This window comes from Lampetra planeri, chromosome 1 (assembly GCF_965212315.1).
Source record: "Lampetra planeri chromosome 1, kcLamPlan1.2.h2, whole genome shotgun sequence".
Taxonomy (NCBI): domain Eukaryota; kingdom Metazoa; phylum Chordata; class Hyperoartia; order Petromyzontiformes; family Petromyzontidae; genus Lampetra; species Lampetra planeri.
In genome coordinates, this window is record NC_136107.1 from 9,730,070 (window position 1) to 9,753,117 (window position 23,048).

At 46.1% G+C, this 23,048-nt stretch overlaps 1 protein-coding gene across 2 annotated transcripts in view; it reads left to right on the plus strand.

Moving 5' to 3' along the window:
- The window catches only part of LOC144717294 (arf-GAP with GTPase, ANK repeat and PH domain-containing protein 1-like), a 170,946-nt gene that overhangs the window by 108,109 nt on the left and 39,789 nt on the right, over positions 1-23,048 (plus strand). The window contains exons 4-11 of one of the 2 annotated variants that reach the window (XM_078592750.1): positions 474-485; positions 5,419-5,504; positions 6,239-6,380; positions 8,002-8,136; positions 12,049-12,176; positions 12,757-12,954; positions 14,070-14,162; positions 22,504-22,608. In XM_078592750.1, the coding sequence (XP_078448876.1) occupies positions 474-485; positions 5,419-5,504; positions 6,239-6,380; positions 8,002-8,136; positions 12,049-12,176; positions 12,757-12,954; positions 14,070-14,162; positions 22,504-22,608 (899 nt within the window). The remainder of the gene's footprint in view (positions 1-473; positions 486-5,418; positions 5,505-6,238; positions 6,381-8,001; positions 8,137-12,048; positions 12,177-12,756; positions 12,955-14,069; positions 14,163-22,503; positions 22,609-23,048) is intronic. The other variant, XM_078592760.1, reaches the window with a different exon arrangement.

Here is a 23,048-nt window from a genome sequence, read left to right on the forward strand (position 1 = left end):
AAATGTGCGGCACGAGCAATTTTAGTTCGGACACGCCTTTCTCTCGCCTTTACTATGGCCACGGCACACTAAGTGCACAATTAATGTAGGTCTTAACGTCAAATTACATCTCCCAGGCAGTGATCAATATGACTGGGCTGGATTGCCGTCTCGTTTCTGATATGCACCGTGCCGTGGCGTGATGTGGCGAGTGTTTAAGGTCAGCCGCCAGACTTTGCGTAACCACGAGAAGCGAGACAGCTCCTGGCGTTACCGTACCCGAGTTCACCACTGATCAGCCTGTGTTGAATCAATCACTGTTACATATGCCCTTGTATAGGATATGCATTATAAATACAGCTGTCATTTGTTTGTTCCTGATGTCATTCAATTTAAAACAACCACTGTGTGACATGATCCCAGTCTTTTATTTTCTCTTAATCTGAGTCATGGCCCTTATTTATGTATGTTCTTCTTCTTTTGTTTAATTCTAGCGCTGGAAGCAGGTAAAATCGTGTATTTCTATTTGATTTGTTTGGTTTATTTTCTTGGGTATGTCATTGGTGTGTTGCCACGGGCCATGTTTTCACGTGTGTGCAGCGTGTGGCTTTGGCACAAGACCCATGGTTGTGCTGTGAGTGGCCCTGTCTGCTGCGAGCTTCGCTGGATCCATCCGCTTTTGGTCTCGCACGTGTCGGTGGGAAAAGCTGACCCGGTGCTTTGTGCCGCCCGCTCACTCGCTCGCTCGTTCGTGGCTTGCTCGGTGCTTGTTCTGCTTCTCCTGTGGGGTTCAGCACTGCTGCATGGCATGATGATGTCCTCACCCTTGACGTTGTCTGTAGTCGACCAAGCGCGGCTGTTTGCCACGTTCGCTGTTTTAGCGCAAACGCTTCGTTTATACTCAAGCTTATTCTGAACAGAACATCTACTTGCGAAGAACACACGGCAAATGGAATGAAGTTAAACAGCAACGGTATTTAAGTGTTGTCTTCTGGGTTAGACCACATATTGAGCATATCTTCTCTCAAGCTTCTGCCATGACCAACTGCGGGGATTTCCAGCAGTAGCACATGGGTGGATGCTTCAGATGAGTTGCGCTCAATGCTCAAGCGGGGAGGACACGGGTGTGCTCAGTTGGAGCTCGTCTTCTATATGATTTCTGTGGGTGATGGTAAAGGTCACCCATGGGACCTTTAACATCACATGGTTTTTTATTTTGCATACTCTTCAGAGAGGTGACATCAGAGGAACCATTTTTGTCAGTGGCCACCTTTACTTAAACCTACCCCGAGATCCTAACAGATTCCATTATCAGCAGTTGTTCAGAACTGTTTCTGCTTTTGCTTAAATTACATCCGTATTGTTTGTGTTCTGATGAATTTGACACGTATTCAGAATAGGCTTCTAAGTGTAAGCACAGTTATTATGTTTAAATACTCCTTACAAAGAAAAACCTTAGTTAAAAATATGTATAAATAACCCGTTACGTATGATTATACACCAATGTTGCTGTGCTGCTCTGATGACAAACAAAGGGCTGAGCATTGCTCCACTAAATCAGCAACTACGGTAAAAACGCTCATCACCCCACGCACAGAGTTCATAGTTCGAAGTGGCTGTCAGCCACTGGAGTTACTTCTTTAGCAGAGGACTGAGCGTGCCTCCTAATTAAGCCATGCACAGACCTCGGCGACTGGATTAATAATGCATCCACCTCCCGACAGTAAACATTGACGCCAATTAAAATTAGCCGTGTGGCTGTTTATCGTGTTGCCACAGTGCAATTCTGCTGTAATGATTTGTATGCAGAAGCAGTGCGTGTGTTGCTATGTGCCGCCGCAATCACAGTGAAACAATTAACGTGGTTCTTTAGCTGTCAGCCGCATTATTAATATAACACGCATTTAAGAAATATTGAAATAAAATAAAAATTGCCATACTTTTGGAATTTCCATGTGGTAATGGGATGGGAGGGAAGAGTGAGGTGGTAGCGCACTAAGCGCTAATTATGTCTCTGAAGCTGAGGAATGACATCATTCCCTTGGTTGTCATGGCAATAGATACCCACTCTGCCTCTATGCAATATGGGTTAGAGACAGCTGTTTTTTTGTAATTCAATTATTTATTTACATTTTTAATTGCCATGTAGATCCATGACAATGTTTGGTTATTATTTAAGTGCATATGTACATTTCCAATGTTGTAGTCTATGAGAAATCTGTGTAAAGGATGGAAGGAAAAACATTCCATTAAAAGTCCCTGGCATATGTTTCTCCCGTGAAGAAATAATTTAGTGAATTAATAACAAACCGCTCTATCACGGTATTGTGCGTGTGCATATAACAGATGCATATGCTCATTGGAATCAAGTCTTAGTGATGCGATGGTGCAGCTGATGCTGTGAGGCCAAATGTCAGGACCCCGTGAACTCTGCCTCAGTGGTGCCCCCCCCCCCCGTGAACCCTGCTGGTGCTGCTACTGCAGCTACTGCAGAAGCCACCACATTATTACATCGCAAGAGAACAACAAATCAATCTTTTGAAGTTAAAGCAATGGCGTCCGTCCAGCTTGGAGTCCAATTCCCATGGAGTCTGGGCTCAGCCAGCTCACCTTGTGACCCTGGGTTGTAGTATCGGCAAGGGAAAGATAAAAAAAACATTCTCTGTCTCTTCATTGATGTGAATCGAGTGTCGCGTAGGGTTCATTTGATGCCCTTCTCCCGAGTCCCATTGTTTATTGAATTAAATATAGTGTCCCAAGATGTACAGGTTTACCCAAAAAAAATCTATATTCCGCCAAACACTGTGCAGGCAATGAGGCACGGATGATAACCTGGTGATGCCTGGTAACAGGCCACTTTTGGCCATGATAATGCACGGAGGCAATTTTATGGCAATTGACAATCGTCACCAGAGCTGTTTGCCACGTAATTTTTAAATATATATTTTCGGAATTTTCCTATAATTCGCAAAATATGAATGCTGCTTACATCCTCTTAGAAGAAAATGGGATGGCAACTTCCAGATCACTGACAGGTTAGATGACTGCCTAAGGTTGTGTGCTGTGTAGGCAAATAATTGTTCATCAAGCAAATGTTTCAACAAACTCTGCTTTCATTGGCTAGACATTCACTCTGTCAAGATGTCGTTGCTGTACCGAGTTGCCATAGTTGCATATGGTAATTGTGCTGCAGGAGACAATTTCTGGCGACAATTTTCCTTCAAGTCCATCATGATCTCACAGAACACCCTGTGATGCCTGCTTCACAAGCCGAGCCTGGCTGCGAAATGTGCCTGATGGCATGGCAGGGAGTGGGAAGTTCATTTTTGCAAAGAATTCCACACTCTACCCATCGCACATTGATGGACACTAAACACCAGAGGTGTGGACTCGAGTCATGTGACTTGGACTCGAGTCAGACTCGAGTCATGAATTTGATGACTTGCGACTCGACTTGGACTTGCATAACAATGACTTTGTCCCACCTATGAGATGTGGACTCGAGTCATGTGACTTGGACTCGAGTCAGACTCGAGTCATGAATTTGATGACTTGCGACTCGACTTGGACTTGCATAACAATGACTTTGTCCCACCTCTGCTAAACACTGGAAATTACTTGCTTGAAACAAAAACGTAATATTACATTTTAAAAGCCACAAAAGCATGTGCCGTCATGGTTATCGTGCTTTGCGCCTGCTTCCTCGTGCTGGTTTTCTCTGCCGTTGATGACACAGGCTTCGGACTCCCTCAAAGTATTCTTGGCACAAAGCAATGTAGCTGCATGCAATTAAACGCTGCTTTCATATGACGCGAACCCTCCCTCCCCTCTGAGACGGGTAAAAAACATCGTTAAAGAATAGTGACGAATAAAAACGGCATTGCTGTTAAAGATCTCAATTAGAGATGTAAGAACTGCAGGCCCTCAACCCGGTTTGCGTTCAGTGGGGAAGGCGTGATATCTACACCACGTCGTGCATGTCATGATTAACACTGTACATCACAAATCAGGTGGCCCATGAGCAGCTGTGATTGAGCCAGCGACAGAATCGTGCATGGGTTGAGCAAAGAGAGCAGGGAGATGTTCTAATGCGATATTCTTCATTGACATTCATTAAAATACGTATTCCGATTGACACGTTTCCATCGCATTCATTACACGAGAACAGAACTGTCGACTGCAACGTGCGTATTGAATCGCATTTTGCGCGCGTGACTTCCGCGCCAATGCGCTGATTAAAGAGCCCCCCCCCCCCCGCATGAGGCTCTGAGACGAGAACAGGAAAGTGTAAAAATAGAAATTCGCAGACAGTAGGAGGGCATTGAGAAAATTGACACCAAGTGGGTTTTTAAATGAGTTCAGTTGTGAATGTACGAATAAACTTCAGCAGAGGATGCCATTCGTCATTACACAACCAGAAATACACATGGCCAGAATTTGGCAGGATGAGAAATACATTCTCTAACCTGTGATTATTATTTTTTCCCTTTCAACTGAAATCAGGTTATAGAGGAAGTGTAATGAAAAGAGACGCGTGTTTTCTCCAGCGTTGCCTCAAATGTGATTGCGGCTGTGATGCAGCCACATCTGCCAGAACGTGAATACAGAAGATAACAAGAGCTGGCAGAGCAGCTGGTTGTGGGAGGTGGTGGTCGTGATAGGAGGTTTATAGACAAGTATTGCTTCGTGTTATTTCTTTTCGACTTAAAACTACACGTCCGAACTCGTTTTTGCACAACTATCTTTAAACATTTTTAAAAGATTAAATATTTAAAAAAAAGAACATTAACGTTGTAAAATTTGGAATAATAATTTTGACATGCGACTGCATGGCCCCCACCCACGCTATATTGAAATAAATTTGGTTTGCTATAGCGCCTTCCTTCATGCCAGGGCATCTCAACTCGCGTTGCATGCGATAAGTGACTTGTGTCACATCTCATCTCAAATATTTGAAAGGTCACCCCCAGTGGCAGCTGCCCCTGTAGGCAGACACGAGATGATTTAGCACCTGCTCTGTAATTAGGCATTGTTGTGCCAATAGGGGGCTATGCTTTCTACGTGTCAAACCATCAATGCGCCTCATGTGGGGAAGTATAATCTGGCCCCTGGTGGTGCTGACAGGCTCCCACCTTCTTCTCTGCGATCCTCCGACGTTGCTCAATCATGCATTGTGGTCTTCTTAACATTCACAATGCCGTCTTTTAAGACGAAAATAATTCAACTTGCGCTCTAGTTTTTACCAATCACCCACCATTAAAGTCACGTGCAATATAAATATAATACGTGTCATTTTTGTGGGCATCATGCCATCAAGTGTGTGACAATAGTGCAGTCTGTAGCTGGCCTGGCTGTGCAAAACAATGACTGGCATTGTGCAATGGCGTCTGGGCACTGTTGACATTAAGCGAAGTGCGTGTGGCTGTCTGACACTGGCAGGCGGGCGCTTCAAGAAGGAAATCATTGTGGACGGGCAGAGCTACCTGCTCCTCATCCGGGATGAAGGTGGTCCCCCAGAGCCCCAGGTAATTGGCAGCCTCCACTGGCCACCACATCTCCACACAAACTCTCTTTCAAGTGGTTGAAATGTAAGCACGAGAGACCAGAACATTTGACCACCGAGCATTACTCAACGCTTCCAGGCATGTTCCCGGCACATGGAGTGAAACGTCGGACATTGCGCTGAACAACAACCGTGGTATCACCCGAAAAAACATCGGAGAGCTGCAGAGAACAAAAGCGAAAAACCTTCACAGTCGTACAAACCTTGACCGTTCCAGTGGTTGGGTCTGAACGATCTATAACAAGCAATAATGTTTATTTTCTCACAAAAGATAAATCATTGATCCCTTTTTGTAAAAATATGCAAATTGTCTTGTGTAAGGGTTATGCAAGCGACTGTAACATGTATAACCAAAGACATCGTCGTGCCCAGACTCTTAGACCCAGAGCTTCATCCTCAGGTTCAGACTCACACATTTTACATAAATGATGTTCTGCGAGGTTTAATACACATACTTGTGTACGAAGCATGTGCATTCTCAACCAGTGTTTGAATGATGATGCAGCACCTTATTGACTGAGAGTGAAATCTAGCAGCTTGCAGGTGATGTGCGCACCGTGTGTCAAGGCTCATATTTTATTAATGGAGAGCGGCGTTGAGGCAGCGTGCCTGCCTGCATGACGCCTTTGTTGCCGCGCGGACGCGTGCGTGGCTCTGCCGCGCGCTCGCCTGCGCCTCACCCGCTTGCCCTTGCAGTTCGCGTCGTGGGTCGACGCCGTGATCTTCGTGTTCAGCCTGGAGGACGAGATCAGCTTCCAGACGGTCTACAACTACTACAGCCGCCTCGCCAACGTGCGCAACACCTCCGAGCTGCCGCTCCTGCTCGTGGGGACGCAGGGTGAGGAGGCACGAGTGCCACCTGGTGTACCGGGCCGTGGCACGGCCACCTTTGCCTTGTGACCCCTGCTCTGTGATCCCCGCCCCATGACCCCCTTGCTCCTTACAGTCCTGTGGCCCTTGCCCCGTGACCCCTGCTCCGTGACCCTTGCCCCACGACCTTTGCTCCATGAAACCCTGTCGCATGACCCCTGTTTCGTGACCCCTACCCCATGACCCCTACCCCATGACCCCTCCCATTCACCTAAACCCAGTCTCACGGTTCACCGTGCGTGAGTAAGATCCTCACTGTTTAGTGGTCAGTGCTCTCCAAGGGAAGGACCCACTTTAATGTTTGTGACAACAAAAGTGGTCAGTGGTAAGCCTATTGTGGGCAGTGTTAAATCTACTTATTGGTGGTCACAAAATAATAATGGTAACTAGAGGTCTGTATCCAACTTGTGTAGCTATTGCTCGGTATCCCGTAACACTATGCGGCCTTATACTTAAAATAGACCCTACTGGAAGGGACTTTTCAACATCAGTATCGTTAAAAGTGTACACAAGGTGCCGTTTTTTCCATCCATTCTTATCCTGCAGAGTTCACTGAAATATTAATTCTCAGAGCAGCGGTGTTAATCAACGTGTGGCGATTTTAAGAAGCGTATATTAACAAACTGTGCCCCCTAGTGTACAATGTGTGTGCTTGTGATTTTGATAATCTTATCCCACACGCTGTTGGGTCGTCAGGAATGGCGGTGGAGGTCACCATAAATCAAGGCCGTAATTATAATAGATATTGGGGGGGGGGACATCCCCCCCCCAATATTCCCCCCCCCCCCCCAATATTCAAATATTCTCAAAATGTCCCCCCCAATATATTGCTATAAAATAGATTTCTGTTTATGTGATTGTGGTTATGGTTGTACTTTGTTAATCCCTAATCTCTGCAATTACATACAATGAAACAAGAAAAGGTAAAAAATAAAAACAGAGGAATGGAATACAATGCACTATTAGATATTATTGTAAAAAATAAATAAAAGTCCATCCTATGTGTTAGTGAATTTGATATTTTAGGCAGGAAATTCGTTTTCAAATGTAGATTTTTTTTTCTGGGGGGGGGGGGGGGGAATCCCCAGACCCCCTGGAAGATTTGGTCCCCTCCAATGTTGACTCCATGGCTACGGCCTTGCCCCAGATGTCTGCTTAAGAGAGTCTTCTCCCGACTACTTTGTGTGTCACCGAGCTACTCCGCACGCCAATAGAATCCTCTGCTAAGACAGCCGTTCATGACTTGATGGGACCCCTCGCTGTAGCATTGTGATGATTGAATACAAGAAAACCTGCGGTGATCCTTGCATTTAAATTGATGCGCACTTTTCCAAAGCAAGTGATTCATACCTTCGTTTTCACGTCGTTTGGATTGGACACAAATGCTGGGAGGGTTTTGTTTGGGGGGGAAATGGAAAAAATACAACGCACGCACCCACGCAAAACACGGAGAATTCTCATTCCACCCATTAATAAAATGACTCGACACGAACCTTCCCGTGGCCTGCAACCACGCAACTCAGTCATCACAGCGGGTCGTTCAAGCGAGGTCACCGCCGGCGCTGTCGCTCTCTCCTCCGCACCCACAGACGCGATCAGCGCCAGCAACCCGCGCGTCATCGACGACGCCCGCGCCCGCAAGCTCTCCAACGACCTCAAGCGCTGCACCTACTACGAGACGTGCGCCACCTACGGCCTCAATGTGGAGCGCATCTTCCAGGATGGTGGGCGACGGCGAGCGGTCGGGGGCGCTTCCGAGACGCAATCATGAAGGGATTTGAAATTGGCGTTGAGAAAGAGCTTTGTTGCGGGGACCCTTCGTTCACCCCTTGCAGTGAATGATTTGTACGTATTTGCTGTACTGCGGTGGAGAGGCTCCATTGGGTTCAAGGAGGGCTCTTGCCTCTGTCATCAGGCAACCCAGGAGCATTTGTTTAACAGCTGATGAGAATTAGAAATCTGAAACTGGCCCAGAGTTTTCCCACGTCAAGCAAATGCTGCTGGAAAACACTTGTCCAGAAGCCACAAAGGTGAATTGCCCTAAATGTGGTAAATGTTTTGAAATTGACCCTTTTGTGTTTATTGTTGCACAATCCACGTCTGTAGAGATTAATTGAAGCCGACTCCATTAACTTCACAGAGAGCTAGTGCAGTAAACGCAAGTCACTCTCGCAATGCTCTGAGCCAGTCACTGATCAAATGCATTCATTTTCACGCATTTTATAGACGTAGATATTACAGGTAGGAACAACAGTTCCACACTGCCCACCAGGGATTATTTGTCTGTCGTGCATAGCCCCTCCCAAACATGTACGCTCCCGGATTGGTTGAAGTGCGTCACGTGACCGCGAGCTTTCTGTCGTGCACGAATGCGCTGTCCAACCAAGTTCCTACCTGCCCACTCCGAAGGAACGTGTTGGAATAGAAAGCCACAGTGCGGATGTGGCCATGCAACCCAAACTATGGATCATATAGTATTGTAAACCAGTCGTCTGCACTCCTTCAATGGAAGAGGAACACCCAAGCTACACGCATTGAGCTCCTGAATATGTTTGCATGTCCAACAATAAAATAATTTAACTTTCATGTCCATTTGTTCTGGACCTCTTATGAGGTCAGTTCAAACTTAATTGAGTACCTGGTATGGTTGTTTTCACATTTGTTGCGAACAATCTACAAAAGCGGTGCGCTGTGGTGCTCACCCTTGCGTATTGTGTCAGGCCTTACTAAGTACACATACCACTGTAGGACCTTTGCAGAAGGCAGTGGAGTGTGCTGCAATCTCAGTCAGCTGTGTGGTTGTTTGTAAGATGGGGGTTGGGGGTCGTAGCCTGTCCTTGGCCTGTGTTCTGGCAGCCCGGCTCTCGCGATTTACAGCTCGTAGAGAGGCCATTTGTTCACATGCAACACAAACAGTGTCAACACTGTCTGAGCGAGGCACCGTTGTATTTATTGGTGAGCCGTGCCTTTGTTTATGCTGTATATGGCCATTCTGGTGCTTTGCGTCAACAATACATTTTCACAGAAACTTTGTATAAATACAACTTGGCATATGTACAAAACCATTTTTGTGTACATTACGATTTTTTTCCAATTGCGGGTTTTATTTTTAACTCCACTATCAAGTGGCGATGTAAATCATTTAGCCCAGGGGTTGGCAACCAAAATAACAAGGAGAGACATTTTTTTTATTTTGCTAACAAAAAAAACTCAACATTTCAAGAGCCGCAATGCGTGCGAATACGAGACGGTCCTGAATAAATAACGGTCACGAAGCAGTCTTTAAAGAGCCGCATCCGGCTCCGCAGCCGCAGGTTGCCGATCCCTGCCCATGGTGAACTGGACTTCCACGTTCATGGGTCAGCAACCAAAATAAGAAGAGCCATTTTTTTTATTCGGTAAAAAAAAAATCTACATTTCAAAAACCGCAATGTGCAGTCCTTAAAGAGTCACGTGCGACTCAAGAGCCACAGGTTTCTGACCCCTAATTTAGCCAGTCAATTTATAATGCCTCCATGCTCAAATTATCATGGGACAGTGTTCATATCTAAAAGTGACCTCTGGCCAGTGATGGAAATTCCACATTGCTGCTGTCAGGGCCAGACTGTCTCATGGAAAACCACTGCTGACGTTCCTACAAAGTGGTACCCGTTTTTTTAATTAGCAACCTCTGAATGATGATGGGCAGACTTATCACCAGAATGGGATTTGAAATCGTAACCTTCCAAAATGCCAATTAAACTGTCCAGTTGTGGCGCCAACCCAGCCGTATTGCTGGGAGAGTCTGAAAATAATGTAAGAATTTGTTCCATGGAATTCTTTAAGAACAGAGAGCAACGTTGCCATACATAGACGTGTGCCGCGAGGGTCGTTCTGCAGTATCGGGGCAATGACCCCCACCCCCCCACAGAAGACCTGTAGAACCTCCCTTTGTTTTTCATATCCAAGCTGAATTTCGCGATCGTTATGTAACTTTATCGTTATCTCTTTGGAGAGATGTCTACACAGCGTGGTACTTAAATCGCTTCATTGGCATCGTTGCGAGGACATGCGAGCGCAAGTATTTACGCACTGTTCATCAGAGGGTATATTTGTATCATAGGATTGAAGCTTTCGTGACTGCAGAAATGACTGTACTCATTGTTTTTTTTCGGTAAAGTCACGTGTGTAGAAATAAAATAAAATGTAACGAAATAAAATTAAAATAAATCACGACGTTTCGAACGTTTCGAACGCAACACAAGCGATCATCATGATGACGATCGCTTGTGTTGCCGAAAAAAACAATGAGTACGGTATTTGTATCACCAACACTTTGCTCAGAGATAATGGACGCTGCACTGCGCAGCGTTAAATTTCAGCGTACACACGCTCGACCAGAAGGTGGCAGCGCAGGCTCATTCTTTACGGCTGCAAAGGATACAATTTCTATCGCCACATAACCATTTAAATAATACGAGCAGGTTTTAGCAGCCAAATTGTTTATTTAGATTTACATGAGCGCCCATTGAGTTACCCCATGTATTTTTCAAGACAAATTTTGATAACCCAGAAAATAGTAAAAAAAAAAATTGGTTTTGGTGATAACGCCGTGCCATAAACGTTACCAACGTGGTCTCTCTTATCTATACAATATTTAAAATATGACTCTTCGTGCAGGATGGCTTAGAGGCATGAAACTTTCCAACCAATAGGCTCTCAGTTAATTTATTAATTTATTCATTAAGCACGGTAGTCATAGGAGCACCATGGATGCCAATGTTGTTGATTGTCTTGACGTTTGCTTGTGTCCTTGACAGTCGTTGTCGTACATTGTGCAGGATTACTCTTCTGTGTAAATCACATTTGTCGTACAAAGACGCCGGGTGATTGTGCGTTCTGCTGTTGCTATGCACCCAGACTGTGGAATCCTACAATCCCTACCCATATTCTTTGGTTTTTTCGGTAAAGTCACGTAGATCGGGGGGAAAAAATGAATAAAAATGATGAAAAAGAAAAATAAGAAAAACCACTCATGTAGACTGTAGCCTGGTTCTTAATCGGAGTGAGTGTACTGGCAATCTATAATGTAGATTGTAACCTGGTTATTAAGTTTGGTGAGTGTACTGGCAGTCTATAATGTAGACTGTAGCCTGATTTTAAGCTGGTGAGCATATTGGCAGTCTGTCATGTAGACTGTAGCAATGGTTATTAAATGGAGTGAGCGTACTGGCAGTCTATAATGTAGACTGCAGCCTGGTTCTTAACCTGAGTGAGCATACTGACAGTCTATAATGTCGACTTATTATTGGTTCTTTCAGTAAATAAAATCAAATATATAAAAAAAAAACATATCAGGACACTAGCTTTTCTCGTAGTCTAATTGGATTTTGCCTCCCCTCTCAGTGTGATTATTATTTGAGATATTTTGATGTGAAGGGAGCTTTATAAAGTAAATACGATCATTATAATTGACCTCGGGTCGTTCTCTCCTGTTTATTTTGACCTCTCGTGCCTTTCCAGACAATGTTGGATAGGGCTCCATTCCACGTCACGTTTCCCAACCATTGCAGTTTCCAGTTCCGCAGAATTGTCGAGTGTTTTTTTTCTTCCCATCATGGATTTGGCTGACAGGTTCTATTTGTTTATCATGCCAGTTGCACAGAAGATCGTGGCGATGAGAAAGAAACAGCAGCTCTCTATTGGGCAGTGCAAGTCCCTGCCCAACTCTCCGAGCCACACCAACATGAGCACGGGCGCCATCCCCTCCGTGCACATCAACCAGGTCGTGCTGTCTCTTCATAACAATGTAACAGCCCTTTTGTCTATCCACTGCTGGACGAGGGCCCCTCCCCATGCCGTGCGGGTCGCAGGGGTCATATGCCCACGCTGCAACACGCTGGTCCATGTGGGTTGGTGAAGTTGGGGAAAATAGATGTGATAGCACAGACGTGTTCAGTATGACAACGGGTTATCTTACACGGCCCTCTACTGGCCACCACGTAGCCCCACAGCAGCCGATAACAACCTGGCCTGCATGGTGGTCACCCAATCACACGCTAACCAGGCTCAGTTATGCTTAGATTCCGAGATCTGAGAAGATCAGGTGCATTCTGAGTGAATTGGTCAGAGGTTTTAACATGAACAAAAACGTCCATTTGCCTAGGAATGCTTCGCTGACTATATGGACTTATTGTATGGGTTCCTGCTTGGGATCTTTGGTCAATTTGAAATTTAATATTTGTTTTGGCCTAGGAGAAAACTCGCACATATATACTCAAAAATACACAGATGGGCCAGAATCAGTCTGAGAAATTACAGACCCTTAATATTGGTGTTTTCTTTGCTGTTCCCTTTGCGTGCAGATTCCGGCCAGCAATGGTGGCGGTGGCGGTAGCGGTAGCGTGGTGGGTGGGGGAGGGGCATTCAGCGACTACTCGAGTTCCGTGCCGTCCACTCCGAGCACGAGCCAGAAGGAGCTGCGACTCGACCCACTGCCCGTGTCCTCCGGCACCCCCACGCCCGTGCGCAAGCAGTCCAAGCGCCGCTCCAACCTCTTCACGGTACCGCCGTTCGTGCCACCACAACGACGCACATCGTCTATGCACCGTATCTTCCAAGTCGGAATCGCAGTGTCTTACCTGCTCAGTTGTTGTGGTTGCGACCATTCTCCCTACGATGATGGCTATTGACCTCTCACGATGGTTGTGCTCATTTGATTACTGATAACTTGTGGTTGTGCCATATAGCTGTTGTTTGGCATGATGCCAGTTCCTGAAGGAGCTCCAAGCACATGGAGCAATACTTCAGACACAATACCGAGTAACATACGGCCCCAACCCTACTCATTTTATGGACCACATGTGAATGTTGGGACTGGGCTGAGTCGACACCTGATAGGGGTGAAGGCCCTGAATCCCATTGTCACCTTTTGCTGATTGGGCCCCCTGTTGGCGATGATCACATTGAACAATCGGTCAACATGGGAATCTGGGCCGATAATTTACGTGATTTTACACTTCAGTGCCAACCAGCCATGTTGCCATCTTTAAAAAAGATATATTAAAAAAAGCAAAAGCACGAAAGTTAGACCTTTATCAACTGTTTCAGTGTGTACACACAGCAATCGGTAGATACAGTGTGCAGTGACCTTATAAGGCCACACTCATTACAGACAAAGTGCTTGTCACAAATGAACTACAATAACTTGCTGATCTCGTCAAGGAGCATAAACCATCACGTGAACTCCACTCATCCTTGCAGCGGCTTATGGATAACCATTGAACAAAGATGGTCACTGCATTGCACGCTTTGAGATGCGTTTCTGCGGCCATCTGTAACGCTCCCCCTTCCGATACATTAGGAAACCACTGGAGCTATGCAATTTTAAATCTAGATTGAAAAGTCATTTCTTTAGAACTGATTTTTGTGTTTAGTTTGTTGTCCTTTCCCCATGCACCTCCGATTAGCACGGTTGGCTACGTACGGTGCGAAAAAAGTTCAACATACGTACATACGTAGCCGCCCAGGGTGTGCACCCACCTCACTCCAAGTAGAGCCATCCCCAAGTTCCACTGGAGCGCGGCACGAAGTGCCACCACCACCGGCAGCGTCGCCGTCGCTCGGCAGGACCCGTCGCGCCGTAGCGACGCTCACCGGCTCCTGTTGTGCCTTACAGTCGCGCAAGGGCAGCGACACGGAGAAGGAGAAGAAGAGTGTGGAGGCAAAGTCGGACAACATTGGCAGCGGCAGAGCCATCCCAATTAAACAGGTGACTCGCGCGTGCCGTCGTGAAGCACCAGGCCAATTGTCAGAATTGCCGGCCAAGTGCATCAGGTTCTCGTTTGGAGGTTTCCAACAGTTATTCATCTATGTCTATGACAATGTGTACTGACGTAGTGTATTCTGCATAAAGCAATTGAGTGTAATGTTTTCAATTGTGATTGATGCGAGAGTGAAACACGATTAGTTGCCAATCCACATTATGAATATTATTGAATGAACTTAACGCTGATTGGTTACATTGAGTGCAGGAGGCCACATCATCCATGATGATAGCGCCATGTATGAAAACTAAATATTATTTGAAAACTACATTTTTTTAGAATTGCTTTTTGTGTTTAGTTTGTTGTCCTTCCTCCGCACCTCTGATGAACACGGTTGGCTACGTACGGTGCGAAAGAAGTTCAACATACATACGTATAATGCCGAGCACTTCCACCCACTCAGGCATTAACACTAATGTCCTACGGAGGCAGCAGCTGAGACTGCTGCAGTTACTATGTGAAATTTAAATAATGGGAAGTGCTGCAGTGCAGGCATTAAAATAGAGAGAACATGTTGTAGTGCGGAAATGAGAGCGTGCGTGTGCCCGTGAGTAAGAGTGCTGATGAGCGGAGCATGTGTGTGTAGTTGAGAGAACGATCAAGAGCAATCATATACGAAACATTTCGATTTAAAGCTTTCGTGACTGCAGGGTTCTTTCGGTAAAGTCACGTAGAAGGGAAATAATAAAATAATAAAAATAAAACATAATAAAATAATTCTCACGACGTTTCGGCCAAAACGCAAGCAGCCATCCTCAGGTGAAGAACAGGTCTGTCGGAAATGGTGGTGACCCTGTCTTTCCGACAGACCTGTTCTTCACCTAAGGACGGCTGCTTGCGTTGTGGCCGAAACGTTGTGAGAATTGTATTTTATTCAGTTAGATTTTTTATTATTTTATTATTTCCCTTCTGCGTGACTTTACCGAAAGAACCAAGAAGATGATATACGAAACACTCGCAAACTTGCAGGTGTGCATTTGCGCACGGTACGCTGGCTCTTCCTCGTGAATTGATGCTCGCATCCCAGGAGTCGTATTTCTACAAATATTTAATAAACCGTATCCACGGCATCCGGCTAATGGGCAAACCTTGAAGGTGTACTTTTCCTCAAGGAAAAAAACCCCAAACCGATTGTGCGTGATACAGGATGCCCCCTTTCTGAGTTTCTGAAATTTTCTGTGGCCATCATCACCATCTTCATCATCATCATCATCCTCACCGTCTATCATTTCATGACATAAGCCCTGCACCTGAGTCTCAATTGGTTTTAGTCAACTTACACACTAATTTTTCATTTGAAATAGTGAAGGTCCAAAGGATTAGCAATTTTAACTGCTCTTCACTCAGTATCCATGACTTACGCGGAAAAGACACAGTTCCTAGAATACATTTCAAGAGCCTTGCAGGAAACTCTGACTTGCTTCCAGAAGCGTTGTACTGGTCTCTTTTGTTTGTGGAAGTTGGCTTTTGCAGAAGTCACCCGTGTATCCTGTGTAATCTCAAGCTGCCCACAAATTAACGAGGCACCCAGGATTTGGTCGCTCTGAATCTCGCTTGTCACTCAGCTCTTTCCACGAGGGGGCGGTGTCCTCCCCTGTGATAAATATGACTAACGGTGGGACTGGTGGCCTCTCTGCACATTGGTGATACATTCCAGAGATTGAACTCCCGTTTCTGGGCTTTTCTCAATTATTATATATTGCTTAGTCACCCAGAGACATTTGGAAGGTGTCTTATTGGTTCATTTTGTCTGCCGATGAGCCGAGGGCCTGGGCCCGTATCCTGCTAGTCTCATAGTTGTTGTGCTCCCCGCATTGTTCTGTGCATAGAGACAAGAGGGGGTTGTTTCTGCGCAGTTTACGCTGAAGACCCCGAGACAACATTCGCCAGAGTAGGTTATGTTGTGCCGGTGTTATAGCCCAACTTTCACCAAAATAGTTCACCAAAATAGTACTAAATGGTTGATTCTACCTCAGGATGGTGCCTTGCACTCACCCCTTCACACTGCCTGGCCCCTGCTGGATTGTAATAAAACATATTTTAGATAAATGCACTTGCCGGCCATTATGGAGGTGAATCATTGTCTGATTTCTTCCAATTTGTCCATTTTTACACACATTTTTTTTGCAAAAACTAACTTTTCTCTTGCTCAAGGTACTTTATGCAACTGGTAAGTGATGAGATTCCACGTTAATATCGCAGTGATGAACTAATTTCAAGCGGCATTAGCGCGCAACCTACCGCAGAGCAAGATTCAACATCTGTGCAGTGCCCACTGCAGTTGTTTTACTTACCTCACCCTGGCACCAGCATCTGAACAGGGGAACAGCTGGATGCCCAGTTATTGTTCAGGGCCTTGATGAGTTCAGGCATCAAAATGGAACCCCAGCTTAACCCCAGATGGGAACATTTACAAGCGGTGCGATAGCAATATTGTCATTTGGTTTGTCCTGCAAAAATGATTGGTATGGTTTTAAAGTTATTTTGTATTATTAGAGTAATGTAACTTTGCTTTGATTATCAAAACCAATTCCTGCTATTCTTTGGAAATTCGTTTTCAATTATTTCTGCACTCTTAGCTCGATTGCTGTATAATTATACATTAAATATTTTATCCTCGGGTTTATATTTTATTTACAAGGCATTTCACGCACTTAATTTGTTTTTCCAAGTGCCCTCTCCGACAGCTGACGAGAAGAGCGTTGCCCGACAGTTAACGCGGGCCTGATGGCAGTCGTTGTGGAGTTCACATTGGCAGTAATTAAAGGAGATGCTCGGCTTAATGGACGGACCGTTAAAAACTTAAGAGACCCTCCGAGCAACCTCCATTAGATGCCTCGGCGCGGTTATGTTAACAAACCCGGCCTTTAATCAGGAGAAGCCTGTTGCGACTTATCCGGTCGCTTTGGTGTTGGGTGAGGGCGGCGATCATCGCGTGCCGTCCATGGCTGATGTGTGGCTCCCAGATGGCTCGCACTCCACCTGTTGGAGCCATCAGAGGCACCCCGAGTTTTAATCAGCGCGTTATATCGGCCCTTGGAACCCTCTGCCGCCATCTGGCAGGAAGGGGCCCTCTCCCCTCCTCCAGCGATTACACGTGGCTATAACATGGCCCTCGCCACTCGCTGCACCGCTCCTAACGGCCTCCATCTGGGCTCGGCGAACGCCATTACGCGCCCGCGAATCGCTCCGGCACCGCGATTAACTCTCCCGCCTTCGCCGAGCACCGTGCCGCGCTCGCCTCTTCAATCACGGCTTTAATTGCGTCGCTCACCGTGGCTGCGCACCGCTCGCGTTCCGCCGCCGAGCGTCACGCGTGGGGGTTGGGGGGGGCGGTGGGGAAATCGAAGGCGCCGGTGTCAGTAATGGAGCAACGCAATCCTTGCTCTACCTCCCAATCCGCGAGGCCATTAAGGCCGGGGCCGTATTAATCACCTCCCGTAGGCCATTACGTTTCTGGATTAATCTTGCCTAATTGCAGGCGGGTATATCCATTAGCCACGCCTGCTTGAGCGCCGTCTTGCCTCGCTGCAGTCGGTAATGCGACTGTAGTTTGAAAGTAGAATTTGTTTTTATTTTTCCGACGCGTGTTAAATCAACGCCGGGTTCACCTAATGGACCCCGCTGGGTCAAGCTACAGTTTGGTGAAACGCACTGTTAAGATGAAGCCTCTGTTTGCTATGCGACTGCTTCATATTCTTCGGAATGCAGCACTATTTTGTATTTGGTCTGAAGCATTAGAAATTATTTTCAAAAAATTGAACTGAAAACACCAACCACTTAATGCAAACGGTAACAAAGGAGATTTGAATTTCGATTTAAAGCTTTCGTGACTGCAGGGATTCATATTCTTGGTTCTCTCGGTAAAGTCACGTAGAAGGGAAATAATAAAATAATATAAATATAAAACAATAAAAATTCTCACGACGTTTCAAATTTTCTTGCTGTGGATTTCACACCTGATGATGATTGTTTTATATTAATATTATTTTATTATTTCCTTCTACGTGACTTTACCGAAAGAACCAAGAATATAAAGGAGATTTGTTTTAAAATTAAACAAGTAATTGAGTAAACATTTGATTTAATTTTCCTTAATGAAGTGCAATTAAGGAGACACAGGCACCCACTAATCAATCAATCTCCGTGCATTATTTTAATCCTGGGTTGACCCCAGCCTGACCCCAGCACTGGCCGTGGCAGCCACCACCCTTCCCTCCTGTCAAGGGGCGATGAGTGGAGAGAGGGTGAAGAGCAGGGGACCTTTGGAACTGTTTGTTTGTTTGGTGGATTAGCCCCCGTGATGGCATGCGGCACATGACAGAGGAGGAGTGGCCGCTGCTTTGAAGCCATGAGAAAGCTGGGCAGGCGTTTTCCTCACAGCAAGAGGGCCCAACTCCCCTTTATTCTCACCCTGCGAGCGCTGCCATTGACCGGCGAAAAGGCAGCCACTGCTGCCCTGGGTCCCGGCGACCCCATTCATCACGGCGGCCTTTAGCATGCAAATCCGAGCGGCGGCGCTTCACAAGCTGTGTGTGCGCACGCCTCTCCAGCGTCTCCTCCATGCTGTCGGTCGACCTGGCCATTGTGCGTAGTCGTCACGTTTTTTGTCTCGCTCGATCGTGCCGCTCCGTTGTGAGCGACGCCGATTTGCTAGCCTGTTCGCCGTGATACGCCTCGCCCCGAGCGTACACGGACAAGAGGAGTCCGGTCCGAGCCATTTTCGTATTATTTTGTTCAGCATGATCAGCTCCGGCGATGCTGGGTGGAGGCCTCCCAACACAGTCGCCAACCCACGTGGTCCTGCGATGCCACAATCCGTTTCGCCCCTGCACCTGGGCTGATGTAGTCACTCCGTCTCTGCAGTGGCCATCATCGTGGGCATCTTCTGCCCTTTGGCTGCTATTCCATTACCAGTCTTAGCCATTGTCCTTCCTAGTGATGCGTTATGCCCACACTCGAACTATTTTTTTAGAAGTCGGTGAGATGTCTCGAATTTCTATTTGTTCTCTGATTCATGTGTTGCTCTTCGTCTCCCAATGTAATTCCAAGCATGAACTTCTTTTTTTGGTTTTCCACATCACTCTCCATGGTATTTTTTTCAGTATGTCATTGCATGCAACATGCGCTAATTGAACATTTCTCTTTTACACGTGTTGGTATGCTGCTTAAAATTATCGAATACAATTTCTCCTCTTGTTAGTCAATTCATTCAACTAATTAATTGATGCCCCATTCCACCATCAACACTTGCCCTTGGTAAGCATATTCTGCTGTTTAGCAAACACATTATTTATGTTTTAATTGCTATCTTTTAACTATATATTTTCTTTTAATTGTTTAGTGAACTATTTAATTGTGGTCATTTTTGTTTGTCCTGTTTTGTATTATTTATGAATTAGTTTCTTGTCTCGTTAAGGGGCTCTGTATACCTAATTGAGAAAACATGTTTAATTTCGGAGTGGCTGTTTTAGAGGTGTTGATTGTGCGCCATTTCAAGGCTACCACGCCATAGACAAAAGGCCGTATATGTAACTTTTATCACGATCAAGTGCCCTGAGCACTTCTTACAGAACTTCAATATATTATTCTGTTAAATAACGGTACTTGGCAAGTGATCTTCAAGTCCAAAATTAACGGAGCCCTTTGTGTTTTTCTCTTGTTACTAGAGCAGCTCACGTGTGATCGAACTTGCGGCGTTACCACACTCGCTTGGCATTCATAGCGTGGTTGGTTCGGTCAAGATGAGGACATTTCAGTCCAGCTACGTCGGAGGCTAAAGAGCTTAAGTGTGTGATCCTGAGTTATGCCTCCTTCCTTATTGTGCCCCGTGCCTTTCCGTAATTGCCCTTTCCCATCCAAACCCTCTGATGGGATCCCTTTAATGGATTCTCCTTTGTCTCTCATCGGCTTCTAAACACATTTGAAGGCTCAATTACAGGGCCAGTGAAACAGGCGGAGTAAATGCATGCGTGGAATGATCAAATGCCCAGCTGCCCCCCACCCCCTCCCTGGCCACATCATTTTCTCAGCCCATGGGTCTTGGCAGACACGTGGGCCCAATGTGAGGGATCTTGGTACACACACTTGTAACTGCTGACCAGTGGGAACAGATGTATTTTATTATACGTGGCCTGGCAGGCACAGTGAGAAACCTCTTGAGTGCAACGCTGATATAAAGTTGGAGCTCTGAGGTTTCTGTGCCCTGAAGGTTATGATAAGATGAACGGAATGCTATGCTTGATATAGCACTTAAAATATTGAAAATTAGATCTTTTCAGACCTGGTTTGAATGCGGAAAGGATATGTTCATCATAAAATGCCATGCAGCATGATTTCATGCGAGTTGACTGCTTTCTCACTTTACCAATAATCATTCAAAAGCCCTGCATAGTCTGTGATCATGGATTAAGAAAAATCTTTAACCTTTAAGAAAAAACTGATAGTCTAGTTTGGTAAGAAGCAAGAACGACATTTTACATTAACTACCGCTAACCCCGTATGTGCAGAGCCGCATTGTAGAAAAACATCGAAGTGGAACTCGTGATCGTTAAGTCCAAGACCAGCCGGCGATTGCACTGGGCATTCGTGGTATTAATTTGCTGCAGAGTGAAGATAGTGAATGAGGTGGTGCACTGCAGGCATAACATTCTACCAGAGACGGAAGATTGATGGGAGACTCGGTAGGATCGGTGCTCACGCTATTGCCTGTACTCCAAACCCTTCCATCCGCACCCTCTCCCGTGCCACCTCCCTTCTATGATGTGCTCCCCCCGCCACCTCCCATCTTTTTCATGTTTGCTGCTCCGGCGTGTGCGCGGGCCGCAGTGAGAATCGGAGCCCTCCAGGCCCTGTTCGCAACCGCCTGGCTGGAAATGACCGATGGGGGGCGGCACAATGGACGCATTATTCTCTGGGTTGGGTGTCATGGGAGGGGGGTTAAACGGAGACGCATTAGCCACGCTAGGGCCTAACGAGAAATGCTAATGAGCAGATGGGGATCACAGATCTGACGAGCATAACATGGACTTGTTGGAGCTGTCTCAAGGTTCAGTGGACTTTGTTGTGCGCCGCTCTCCTTTGTGCCGAGAGATAATGGATTCCGCGATGCCGCGCGCTTGCACACTTCTTGCTCTCGCGTGGAATTTGTGCAGTACGCGCCCGACTGTTTTTGTATTTTTATTCATTTATATATCTTTGTCCAATTTCTTTGTGAAATATATTCTATATATGCGCCTTTAACTGCTGTATTAGACTTCCATAAAACCTGTGCATAAATATCGGGAAAGAACTCCATTCATCAATAACACTGCTTTTTATATATATGAGAGAGGCGATGTTTTGGGCATTTTATCTTTTAAGGCATTGTTATTGTCGAATGTGAGGTTTTTTTTTGTTCTTTGTGCTTAAGCACCACTGCAAATGTAGCATCACCGAGTAATTTGAATGAATATAGAAGGTGCTTTTTTTTGGTAATGAAAGTTGTATTTGAGAATAAATTAAATTCCATTAAACCAATGTTTTTAAAGACAAAGGATTTTCATTAGTGTATGCTACTTGTGGTAATTTACTAAAGAGAAACACAGGCTGACAATTACTGTAGAACAAAATGTCAACAGTGTGCAAAGAGGCTCGTAGAGACGCATGCTGTGGATTACGGTGGGTGGAAAAAAAGAGGAACACGTGGATCGTTGAACAAATGCAAATTCAAGACCTCACGTTGACTGCTAAAAAGAAAAGTTTGCTTGGGTGCAGGACACATCGCTAGAAGGGGGATGATGGCCAGCGGTCGAGACTGGTATGGCACCCGAGAGAGTGTGCACGGCGGACATGGAGCGGTTCTATTCGCTTGCATGCGGGGGATGAATGACGGGACATGATTGCGGTGGGTTCACAATTGGGATCTGCATTTATGCTGGAGAAATCCGATGAGCTATGACACTGCTTTTTTCACAACTGTCCAATAGGGACGGGTTAGAAAGTTACAATAACAAACTATACAAAAAATACCGATAGGGGTGTCAAGTATAGGGAGAGGTCAGCAAATCACTTACCTCACACCAAGACAACAACACACAGTCCCTGGCTGATGATGACGGTGACAATTGATGAAAATGGCGGCAATGCATTTCCTCACCGGCTCTTGCAAAGCACCTGCCCCATGGGCAGCCGTTAACGCTGCGTTAGCCGGACGAGCGCCGCGTGCGCAACTGCAGCAGCTCTTAGTATGGACGCTCTCACACCCCCCCCCCCCGCGTCGCGACCGCGTGCTTTGCCATCCATCAGGGCATGCTGCTGAAGCGCAGCGGGAAGTCGCTGAACAAGGAGTGGAAGAAGAAGTACGTGACCCTGTGTGACAACGGCATCCTCACGTACCACCCGAGCCTGCACGTGAGTGCCCCCCCACCCCTCCCCGCCCCCGTTCTCGCTCTCTCTGGCCGTGGGCGTTATGTGCTTTTGTTTTTGCTTCGGGCCTCATCACACGGAAGGAAATTGGACCAGGTCCGGGGCGAACTAAATGGTCGCGTTAAATGTGATAGCAATCGTATTATCTCTCAAACTGGTCTATTTTCCTCATTGGAAAATAGGCCAACTGTGTTGGGTTTTTACTTGGTTAGTTTTACAATTCAGAATGCTCCTGGCATAAGACGTATCGTCGCAGTGACCTCTCGCCTGGTCCTGCACGAAGGTCATTGATTGATTCATTGGGATCTGTAGCAGCGCAATGACCGCCACTCACTGTGCGGCAGCTTGGGTGGTAAATAATCCTGAACGACTGCCGGAGAACGCAAGCGCTGTGGCCACGTTTGTGGCAACGGCGGATCCTCTCA